General features: G+C 25.6%; 1 protein-coding gene across 1 annotated transcript in view; it reads left to right on the plus strand.

Annotated features, from left to right (window-relative positions):
* Positions 1-12211, plus strand: part of LOC136071938 (inactive phospholipase C-like protein 2) — a 105831-nt gene that overhangs the window by 55070 nt on the left and 38550 nt on the right. Inside the window, exons 6-11 of the mRNA XM_065797807.1 lie at positions 3357-3487; positions 3560-3626; positions 3878-3971; positions 6690-6807; positions 6996-7081; positions 9188-9308. Of these exons, the coding sequence (XP_065653879.1) occupies positions 3357-3487; positions 3560-3626; positions 3878-3971; positions 6690-6807; positions 6996-7081; positions 9188-9308 (617 nt within the window). The remainder of the gene's footprint in view (positions 1-3356; positions 3488-3559; positions 3627-3877; positions 3972-6689; positions 6808-6995; positions 7082-9187; positions 9309-12211) is intronic.

Raw genomic sequence — 12211 nt, forward strand, 5'->3', positions numbered from 1 at the left:
AGCTCTATTTAAGAATGAGTCAGTTTCTTTTTAAACTTAAATCATACCCAAAGTAAACCATAATATTAAACATAAAAAACTATCCCCACCACTTTACTGTTTTAACATATCTTTCACAAATATTTGTGGTCTGTGAAATAACCTTTCATCAGTTGAATCTTACCTCTTGCAAAATTCACCAGACTTGCTTGCTCTATGTGAGACTAATTTAAATTTGGCTGTTTCTTCTTCATTTCAGTATTGATGGGTACTATCCTTTAATTCGCTACGCCTTAAATTGTAACATGCTTGGCTTGGAGGTATACTTACGCATCAATTCACCTATTAGTCAAGAAATTAATTTTGAATCTCTGCTAATACTTAAGCCTATAACTTCTGCATTTCTCAATCTCTTACTCATATAATTAAATTTGTGACTCGTTTTCCAGACAACCCAAATTATTTACCTTCACTCTGATTGTTTAATTTCTCCTTTTTCTCCCTTAAGTGGTTCTGGCCATGCAATGATCTCTGCTAATCTTTTCATCTTTTACTTCTTTTTCAGACTCACCCTATTTTCGCACTGGTTACTAATACCCAAAAGCTAACTGAGATTCTTTTTGTGATTTCTTTACAATGGCCCTTGGGCTAATATCTTTTCTCTTTTCCGCTGATAAATGCACCTCCTATGTAACCTCCTGGATTCAGGCAGTAATGGAAGCTTTTATTCTTTCTCGTCAGTTCCAAGTCAAGCTGATTTTCACCTGATTTCCATGATTTTCACCTTCTTGTGCAACTGCTGTATCTAATCGTAATCATTTTTTTCAAAAGAATGACTCTCTTGAGAACAAACAACTATTTGTTATTGTAAGAAATTAATGTTAAAAGGGTGCTGTCTGTTGCTAAGCTCCATTATTCTTAGTTCACTGAAACTCATATCTTATCTCAAAAGTTAGGCTCTTGAGACTTTTGAAAAGTTTTCAACCAGTGTCATTATCAAAGTTAGGTCTAACATTCCATCTCTCATTCATGGGACTGATCTTATAACCTCTCCCAAAGAAAAGGCAGAACTATTTGCAAAGAACTTTTCTTCTAATTCAACTCTAGAATCTTCATTCTATTCCAATTTAATAGTATAACCCATTATTAGACATATAAATCACTCCAGCTTCTGTTGCTCAAGTTATATCTCAGTTAAACTATTCTTAAGCTTGTGGTCCAGACAACATTCCTGTCATAGTCTTACAAAATTGTACTCTAGAACTTTCTTCAATTCTCTGTAAACTATTTAATAAGTGCTTGACTAAGTTTTGTTTTCCTGCCTACTGGAAAATGGCAACTTTGGTTTCAATTTTCAAAAACATTTTCAAAAACATTTTCAGAGAACATTCCGATCCCTTCAATTTTAGTTCGATCAGTCTTTTTTCTGTAATTAGCAAGATCTTTAAGTCTTTCATCAACAAATTTCTCACATCTCATCTTAAATCAAATAAATTACTGTCAGACAATCAATACAGTTTTTGATCCTCTCACTCTATGGCTGACATGCTAAGTGCTGGGATTGAAAGATTTTATTTTAGATGGAGGCGGAGAGGCAAGGGACATATCTAAAACTTTCAACAAAGTTTGGCATGCTGGTTCTCCATAAGCTTGTTTTATAAAGTGTATTTGGGAAAGTTTTTTGAGATTATCATATTGTTTCTTTCTAACCACTTTATTAAAGTCATCCTTGAAGCCTAACATTCTTCTTCATTTCCAGTAACTTCAAGGTTCTGTCCTTAATCCTGTTTTGTTTCTTATTTACATTAATGATCTTTCTGACAACCTCACATCTAAAGTGGCTCTTTTTGCTGATGACTCAACTTTATACTTCTGTCTTGACAAAATATCTTTTCAGTTGTTCAGAACAGTCAGCTGATCTTAAATATACCTCTCTTCTGTAACAGCTTGATGCTTGCAGTGTGTTTTATGTGAATGGAATTTTAACTCCAAAAATGCTTAGTTATTTACTGTAGACAACTATCACAGTACTGTTAACAATCCTAAATTAATGAATGGTAACCCTCTCATTGAGTGCTCTTTGTTATGTCTTTTTGAATTGTTCACTACTGACCTCTTATGGAAACATTTTATGCAATCCATATATGCATTGCAAAGTTCTCATCTGCTATTGTTGTCTTTTTATTGTGCTTGCCATTTTCTTACTCCTGATTCCATTTTCATCAAAGTCTTATTCTTTTTCTGTATCTGTCCCTGCAAGCTCTATAAACTTTTATCTGTCCATTTTTTTGCCGCACTTCAACCCTTTGAAACTCTCTTCCATCTTGTTTTCCTGACCCATACTACCTACAACTTTTCAAGTCTAATACAAGAATGCTTATCAAATAAAATATTAAAATCGATTTTTATATGCAGGCATAAAAATAAGTTTTTCTCAAAAAACTTAAAAAAAGTGAGTTCAAAAAAATAATGATACTAAATTGCTTTTTATAAAAAATATTTCTTTAAAAAATATATAATTTTAATGAATTCTTTTTATATTACTGTCAAGATATTCTAAAAATGTAAAAAACATTACAGCAGTAAAAAACATATACATATATATATATATATATATATATATATATATATATATATATATATATATATATATATATATATATATATATATATATATATATATATATATGTAAATTCAAAAATAGTCAGAACAGTGAAACAAATAGAAAATCCAGTAATTCTTTTTTCTCACAATGTTTTTATTTAAAACAATATAATTACCAAACAAAATTCATATATATATATATATATATATATATCATATATTATATATATTATATTTATACTTATACTTCTATTTTTTATTTAATTATTTATATTCGCATCTATAATACTAAAATTCTGCTTACTAAAACAGAAACTTTATGTTAGTATAGATTAACTTATATTATAAAGTCAACAAGTTGTTATCTATTTATATAGTTAAAATATAATCTCAAGCACTACTAAAGATCAGTGAATATTATGCAAAAAAATTAGTAATTGCTTTTTTTAAGCAAAAAAAGTTTGCATTTTGTAAACAAAAAACTTCAATCTAAAATTCAAGTTTTTTCCTTTTATATGATGTAGTTTGCGCCAGATTTTCTAATTTTTCTAATCAATATCTAAAAATAGAGAAGAAAAGAAAGTGATTTATATTCATGACAAAATTATACTTTTTGTGCAGTAAGTTGTTTCCGTTATCCACTTTAGGGTATTGTAGGCGAGAGCAAGAGTTTAAGACTTCACTTTCCACCGAGGCCTGAGTTAATTTTGTTTAAAACTTTAATGTTATTATAGCTTTAGTAATTTTTTTTTATATTTTATCAATTTTTTAGGAAGTTCACTTACAATCTGTTACTGCATCTCTGCTTAGTGATAATACAGAAAATTTCCTAAGCGAGAATGACTTCTGTAAATTCTTTATTGAATTAACAACTCGACAAGAAATATACTTCTTACTTGTAAAGTAAGTACTTAAAAGTAAAATGTAAAATAATTTTATAATTCAATGCAATAATGTTGTACCCGTTTTTAATAGGTACTCAAGTAATGGTTCCCATCTAACCAAAGAAGATTTGATGATATTTTTGGAAACTGAGCAAGGGGTACTTCTAGTTTTTAATACGTTATATTGACAAAGATTCACAGATTGAGAATTAAAGAATTTAGATTTTTCAATCAATCTGTTGATGAGATATTTCAATCAATTATTTATAAAGCATTTTTAAAATGTATTTACATATTTATTTAAAAAAGGATAAGTAATAATAATGTATAATAATATTTGTTATATAAAGTAGTTGTTTTTGGTTAAATCACAATATCATATATATCATATATAGATTTTATGTTTCAGCTTATTTCAGCTTCTCTGGAACAATCATTAGACATTATTAATCGGTGTGAACCAACTGAAGAGGGTCGTAAAAAGCAAATATTAGGACTTGATGGCAAGTTTTTTTTTTTTTTGAATTTATTTCATTTATTTACTACATTTTAGTTCAAAAGAATCACAGTTTGTGCAATTTTTAAATTTTAATATGCTTACATTTTTTAAAAAAAATTTGCATATGAAAATGAATTACATAAAAGTAATAGCAATTGTTAATTAAATTTATAAATATAATATTTTTTAAGTAGGCATTTTATAAGTAAAAACATTTTATAAGTAAATTTTTATTAAAAATAAATAATGTAAAATAAAATTTAAATTACATAAGCTTACATTTTATATAATCTTTAAAGTAAGTTAAAAGTAATCTAAATTTAATAAGTAAATTTTCTTATATTCTATAATAACTTTGAGAGGATCTTGTACAATAGTAATACAAAAAAGTAAAGCTTTAAGTAACTAACATTTAGTTTTCAACATTTGGTCTGCATGGTTTTAGGTATTTTTTCCCTGTTTAAAAATATCAATAATCAGTTCCTGCCCATTATTATTATTATTATTATTATTATTATTATTATTATTATTATTATTATTATTATTATTATTATTATTATTATTATTACTATATTTGAATTCACCCAATCACCTCACCCCACCCCCACCCCCTTCCTCCATAAAGGTCATGAAGGCCTCTACAGTTGAAGAGGCTATATTTAGTTGTAGTTACAACCGTCCCTCAACTCTATAACTCCAAAACACAACCCTTGGCAAACAAGGTCGCTGCGTGGAGAAACAAGTTGAAAGAGAAACAAGCGTGGTACTATCAAGAATGTGGTCAAGATTGAACTCAGAACTTCTTGCTTATGAGATAAGCACTCTACCACTATACTACTACCTATTACAACCTTCTCTAGCCCTGGTCCATGATCGTTTTGGCTATAAAAACCATTCTTTGAGCCAAACTGTCTTCAATATTCAATTTGGAGCTTCAAACTTTTTAAGAGGGTGCTTGTTTTTTCTGAGACTTTTTTGCTACTTTGCTAAAAAAACTAAAATTTGTATGGTTAAATAATTGGGGGAAAGTATTTATAAGGTCATAGTTTTCGAACATTAAGAGATAATTGCATGACATTAAAGACTTGTCAATGAACTTTAATTTTCTTTAAAATGTTTAAAAAAAAGTGTTTTATAAACTCATTGGTCTCACTCTAATGGCTTGAGAGGGAGGTAAATATTTTAGGGTTTTCTTGTTTCCAGACTCCCATTATCTCAATTTTTTTTAAAGCAAAGCCTTTATTTTACATAAACATTAAGATATAAATGCTTGGAGTTTGCTCCATATCGTTAAATAAAGTAAAATTCTCAAACAAAAGCTTGCTACGGGTCTGATTTTAAATGTGTTTTGGATTTGGTTGTTTAAATATTGTGATTTGGACTTAATTTTTTTAGTTGTTTTTTTTTTAAGTTAGGCTTTATATATTTATAGGCTATATATTATTATATAGAATACTTTTCTTCACAATCAAACATATAATTTTAAATTTTTTGAACCACCCTACTGCGTTTGCTATATTAAATGAACTAAGCAGCTGTTGCAGTTATCAAAAGTTATCAATTTTGTTTTGTTAATTTTTTTTACTTTTTCACTTTGAATTTTTTTTGATTAAAAAAATTAAACTTGAAATTATTTGTCATTCAAAGGTGTGAAAATATAATTTTCAAAGTAAATTACTTTTAAACTTACTATAAAAAGTAATTTACATTTGTAAAAGTAAAAGTAAACAACTTTTTAATGCAAGTTACTTTTACTCATAAAAATAAATTACTTTTTCAAGTAACAGTTATGCATTTAAAAAACTAAACTTAAGTAATTACATTTTACATGTTATACAATGTTATCTAAAAAAAAATTGTAAAAAACTAGGAAGAAGTAAGCTTTTTGTGACATTCAAATCCAGAGTCTTTTTTGGGACTCTGCATCCCTGATTACTCGTACTACACTATTGTAGATACAACAGCAGGTAAAAAAAAACATACAGCATCTAATTGCAAAATGTTGTAGTTGTAATCATATTAATTGTAATTAATATTTATATTAACAAAAAAATTAATTACATTATATAGCAAAATTAAATTTGAAGCAGTGTGTTACATTACATATCAAAATTAAATTTGAAGCAGTGTGTTACATTAGTTTAAATTAAAATTAGTTAAAATAGTAAAATATATTGTCATTTAAAGATATGTTGTTTAATTTACCTTTTTAAATTTTTTTTTGATTTTTTGATTGACTTAATTTTATACAAAATGGTATTTTTTTTTTAATGTTGCTCTGACTATCTAAAGTTACTTTATAATTGTATATTTAATTATTACTTTAACTAATTAGAGTGTAACACAATAAACTAAAATTTAGAAAAATATAGAAGTGTTCTCACTTTGAGTTAATATGAAAAAAAAATTATTATTAATTGATAATAAACTTTGCATTTTTTGTCATCAATGATATTTTTTGCACTTTCAAATTGTCTGTGTCAGACAAAATGCACAAATCAACAATAATTATACTACTGGGGGTTTGCTTGCATTTGTAAATTTAATAGCAACAGGAATGTTTTTTGGATTAAATTCTTGCATTTTTATTTTAAACTTTTTTTGGTTTAACAAAATTCTTTTTTGAAGCAGATTGCAATATATTCAAAGCAGAACGTGAAAGTGTTTGTGAGGATATGAAAAAACTATTGTCACATTATTTTATTGCTACTTCTAATTTTAGGTTTAACAGAATATTTTTTTGAAGAAGATTGCAGTATATTCAAAGCAGAACATGAAAGTGTTTGTGAGGATATGAAAAAACCACTGTCACATTATTTTATTGCTGCTTCTAATAACACGTATGTTGTCATAATCACTGGCATATTTTGTAGTATAATAATAGTATTAAATATCTCTTTCAATTTTATCTTTTATTGTGCAATATTAGAAAACTTTAAAAGCTTAAATTATTATTACCTAAATTAAAATTAAATAAGAATTAAAAAAATTTAAAAAAAAATTATTACTTAAATTATTTTTTATTCAGATATCTTATAGAGGATCAGCTGACAGGTAAATCTAGTGTTGAAGGGTTCGTCTCTTGTTTGCAGAGAGGTTGTAGGTATATTGAATGTAAGTTCATTAAATTTCTGTTTTTTTCCTAAAGTTAATATTTATATCTGCAGTTTTATTGAACATTTTAATTTAGTTATCTTAAATATAAAAAGAAGAATTAGTAAGTTTAAATAAAAGTGTAAAATAATACATTATTTTATAAATAAATATTTATGTATGGTGTGTTCTGGTATTTATGTATGGTGTGTACTAGTCCACACCATACACCATGGTATAATGTGAACCACAATGCAGCAAAATGTAAACTTTTTATTTTGCAGATTTTTCTAATTAGGATGATAGTTAATTAAAGTATGATATAGTTACAGTTTTTAGGTCATAAGTGATCAATTACAACTAAAACCTTCAGTATTTACATTTAATTTTACCTATCCCTATTATCAGTGAAAGTATGTGCTCTTAATAAATAAAAGTATATAAATCTACAAAGGTTGATTTTCATTATCTGGAAAAATTTCTAGTCTTCATTTTTTGGTTTTTTAAATCCCTCTAATGTCATAAAAAATCCATAAATCAGTATTCAATAATTCAATAATCAGTATTCAATAAAAGATATCAATTGATCTACAAAAACTTTATTAGTTTGTTATAATAATCATCAAATAATAATAGAAAAATAAACCAAACAGTACAATGAAATATTAAAAAAAGTAAACATATATACGAAAGGTATTTATGAATATGTGAATTGCATTAGTCTGAAATATTTTAGTAATTATGATATATTTAAATAGTTGCTAATTCACTAATTTTGATCTTTTATTTGTTACTTATTTAACTGTAACTCGAGTGTTGGTACGAACATTTACTTTGAGTGCTAAAAACAGAGTTGTTTAAAAAATATAAAAACTAATTTATAGCGCTTAAAGTTTAAAAAAAAAGAAAAAAAAAACTTTTAAATTTTCAAGTGTTGAAAAATACATATTTTGACCTTTCATTTTATTATTAATTGATTAATTAACAACATTTAAATTTTTAAAGTTGTAGTTTCCCACTATTTAAAAAGTTAGCTGTATTTTTTTTTTGTTGATTTTAAAATTAATACACATATTTCTGGACCATTTGTAACAGTTTAAGAAATGCTTGTTTTTAAAGATATAAAAGTTCCTAAAGCTTTTAATATTATTTTTATTGCCTTTTGCCTACATGGCTTTTTATTTCAATTAAAATTTGGGGTTTAATATATATAATATTTATTTTATTCATTTCTTACTTATATTATTTGGATTAATTGTTGCTTAAACAAAAACAAAAAAAATTATAAATGTAAGTTTTTTGTTTTGTTATTGCTTTTGCAGTTCACAGTTTTATGTAAATTAAAATTTTGATGACCAGAAGTTTTTCCAGATATCTCAATAAGGGATCACTTAATTCAACCTTTGATCTATATATCTTTGTAAAATTTGATGGCCTTTAAGTATTTATTAAGTTGATATTTTTAGTTTGTAAAAAAGCTTTCATTTTAGCAGTTTTGTAAAATTAACCTTGATTATCTTTGATTTATACTTACTATAGTTTTTTAGGAATGTTTTAGTATTTTTAATTTTTTTAATTTTAACACCAGGTTTCTAGGTAAATAACTGAAAATTGTATTATCGTTTAACTCTTAGATAAGAGTTTCTAAATTAACAGCCTAATTTTTTATTTAAATTATTGTTTAAAATCTCAAATTTTAGTATTTTTTATTTATTTTTATTACTTTTTTTGTTTTAACACCAGGTTTTTTGGTAAACAACCAAAAATTGTGTTATCGTTTAACTTTTAGATAAGAATTTCTAGATAAACAGCCTAATTTTTTTTTAATTTTTGTTTAAAATCTCAAATTTTGTTGTTGTTAAACACAGTATTTAATGATAAAAAGAAAGGTGCAGGTGTAGTAAACCTTGCTTTAGTTAGAACTAGAGGTACAGAAATCCTGAATGTATTAATACAGCTCCTGAATGTATTAATACCTAGGTATATGTGTCAAAGATATAGGAGAGGGTTATAGTGCTGCACCTCCCGTCCCCTGGGCCTAGAGGAGGTTAGTATGTAATTAAAAAGAAAACCTATTTGAATCAGTTTTAACTTATTATTTATATTTCAAATGATTTTAAATTACAGTAGAATGTTACGATGGAGATGAAGGAGAGCCTAGTATTTACCATGGAAATAATTGCACTCTAAAGCTACCTTTTCTTGATACTATCAAAGTTATTGCAGAGAATGCATTCTACTCAACTGAGTATGTTTATTTTTGTTTGGTTCAATTTTTATGATTGCTATTAAGCGTTATTAAGAGATATTTTTGCTTACTAGTTTTATTAAAGCATGTATATTTTTTTTAAATTAAAATATTTTTATGCCCAAATCGATTTCAAAAAATATTTATACAATTTTTAAGTTTATGTTTTGCATTTATTAAATTATTTACTTAAATAATTTTTAAAAGTTAAAAAACCGAAACTAAGATAAAGTTAACTCCGTTAAACATTTTTTAGATGACATATTTTTCTTGTAGGCTGCTATCCTACAAGAAAAATAGACAGGTTATCTAAAAAATACTTAAAAAAAAAAAAAAAGATTGATATCTATCAAGAGTTAAACTTGAACACTTTCATTAAACTGTTTATCATAGCTCTCTTTACACGTATTTTTCTAAATAAGTTTTTATTTTTCTAATCTTTATAAGTTTTAAAATCTTTTCTTTAGGTAATAAAAATTAAATTGGCATATTTTAGTTGATTAAAAAATTACCATATATAGTATAAGAAAATCATCATATTGCTATTTCCATAGTTCAGTGACATATCATTCCGATAGATTTTCTTTAATAAAAAATTTTCTATCACTTAAAAGTAATTTTTTATTACTAAAAACTAATCTTGAACAAAAATTTTATAAAATGAGTTAAGCACAATTTTATTGTCATAACACTGACATAAAACACAACACTGACACGAGACATAAAACTGACAAAAGACAAAAATAAAAACATGAGTTCAGTGGTGCAACACGGAATAAAGTGTTTTTTGATCAGCATATTTTCAAATAAAATTTTCTCTGAAACTTCACTTTGTTCTAGACATGTTATTTATTCAGCAATCAGGCAGTCATAATAAAAAGCCATAAACTACGAAATTTTCATACTGATTTATTTTACAAAAAAAATTATTAGTTCAATCTTGAAGCAAAAATGGAATTAAAATCAAATGGTGCTGAACAAAACTTCTTTAACTCTTTGGATTTTGTTGATGTACGGTATAACTGAAAAATTGTATGATCAATTGAATAAGAAACTATAGCAAATATTTTTAACTCAATGTTTCAGACTGCAAGGGTTATGAGAGAAATTGGGTTTTGTATTGAGAGATGTTGTAGGTTTTTTTGTTATGAGAGAAATTGTAGGTTTCTATCAAAATTAACCGCTCGCAGTTCATTTTGTTAGAAACCTGCCATTTTCTAGCACAGTCAACTTGGGTTATTGCAATTTCAGAATAAATATTCATTGAAACATAATATTTATTCAATTTCTTAAAAATTGTTGATTAGTTTTTCTTTTAAATGTGTGTTTAATGAATTTATCACTCATCACTGATATGTGCTCAATAAGTTCTGTTACAATAGACTTCTTTAAATCTTTTTGATGTTTGCATATGTTTAAGTTTCAGGCTTTCTCTACTCATCCCAGGATACTTCTAAGCAAATGTATCAACATTTTGCATGCATGCAACACATTTATCATAGGCACAATTGTATGTGTACAGTTCACAAACAAAGTTATTTATCATTTTAGATCCAACTTTGATAAAAGAAACCTTAAATTTATTTTCTTAATGTTTAAAATATTGCAACAACTTGCCCTCAAGTTTTCACTTCACAGTTTTCAAAAGTACTTACTTTTAAGTAATAAAAAAAGAAAATTACTGCTAACATTTATCAGCTTTATCTACTCGGTACAAATATTTTCTTCTCAAAATTTAACAGTAATTTTAATTTGTTTAATTAAAATTGAAGAGAAAAAAGTTTTAAGAAAAAAGAAGTTTTAAAACCATTTATGAGAAAAATCATATGTAGTATAAGTAAAATCATTAATAGTAAAAAGAAATTAATAGTAAAAATTAATTGAATGCAGTTGAATTTATGTATACTAGGGTACATCATCTGGTTTCATAGTGCATAAGAAAAACAATAAAATTTATAGTAAATACTAATGTACTTTAACTTCCTGTGAAAGGTTAAATTTCGTGTCCCTTTTTCATGTTTTTTTATTTACATATGTTTTGGTTGTACAATTGTTACTTTAAAGTATGCAATATATCATTTATTATAAAAGATATTCTGTTTTTATTAAAATTAATTACAAACTTTATGACAAATAATTATGTCATAAAGTAAATAAAAACCTATTTGTGACATAAAAAAAATATTTATGATGATTAATTTTTATTGGTAGAGCAAGAAATTTTAAGATTAGTCCATAACACATATGCATAAATGCAATAGAATTATTGTTTTTTTTTAAAGATATTAGAAAGTAGATTTTAACTTGTTGGAAAAAATAAATATCTATTGGTTATGAATAAAAAACTTTGGAAACTAAATTCTGTGTTTACTTATACACAAAAATATATATGTATGTATGTATGTATGTATGCGTGCATGTATGTATGTATGTATGTATGTATGTATGTATGTATGTATGTATGTATGTATGTATGTATGTATATGTATATATGTATATACACTGTCCTCCAAAACATTAGCAACCAAGTAAAAAAATGCTTTTTTTCTACTTTGAATACTATTACAGCAATTTTATTTTTTTAATTACGCTTTGAATACAAAAAATGCTTAATATTACATATAAGAAAAAAGATTTGTACATAATAAGACTACTTTAAAATGAATAAACTTGTTTTTTTTGTTTTTATTGGTATTTTAACGCAAAAATGTGGTCCTCCAAAACATTAGCAACTTTTTATAATTACTCACAAAAACTCACGAAAAATCAGCAGCACAAGTGTGGAAATAATGCCTAAGGGAATTGTTGTTTGTAATTATTAGTACTTAACCAATGAGAATCAACTAATTGTTAATTTTTGTCCAGAGATGAATATGGAGTGTTGCAATTATTACAATATTAAT

The sequence above is a fragment of the Hydra vulgaris genome, chromosome 05 (genome assembly GCF_038396675.1).
Source record: "Hydra vulgaris chromosome 05, alternate assembly HydraT2T_AEP".
Taxonomy (NCBI): domain Eukaryota; kingdom Metazoa; phylum Cnidaria; class Hydrozoa; order Anthoathecata; family Hydridae; genus Hydra; species Hydra vulgaris.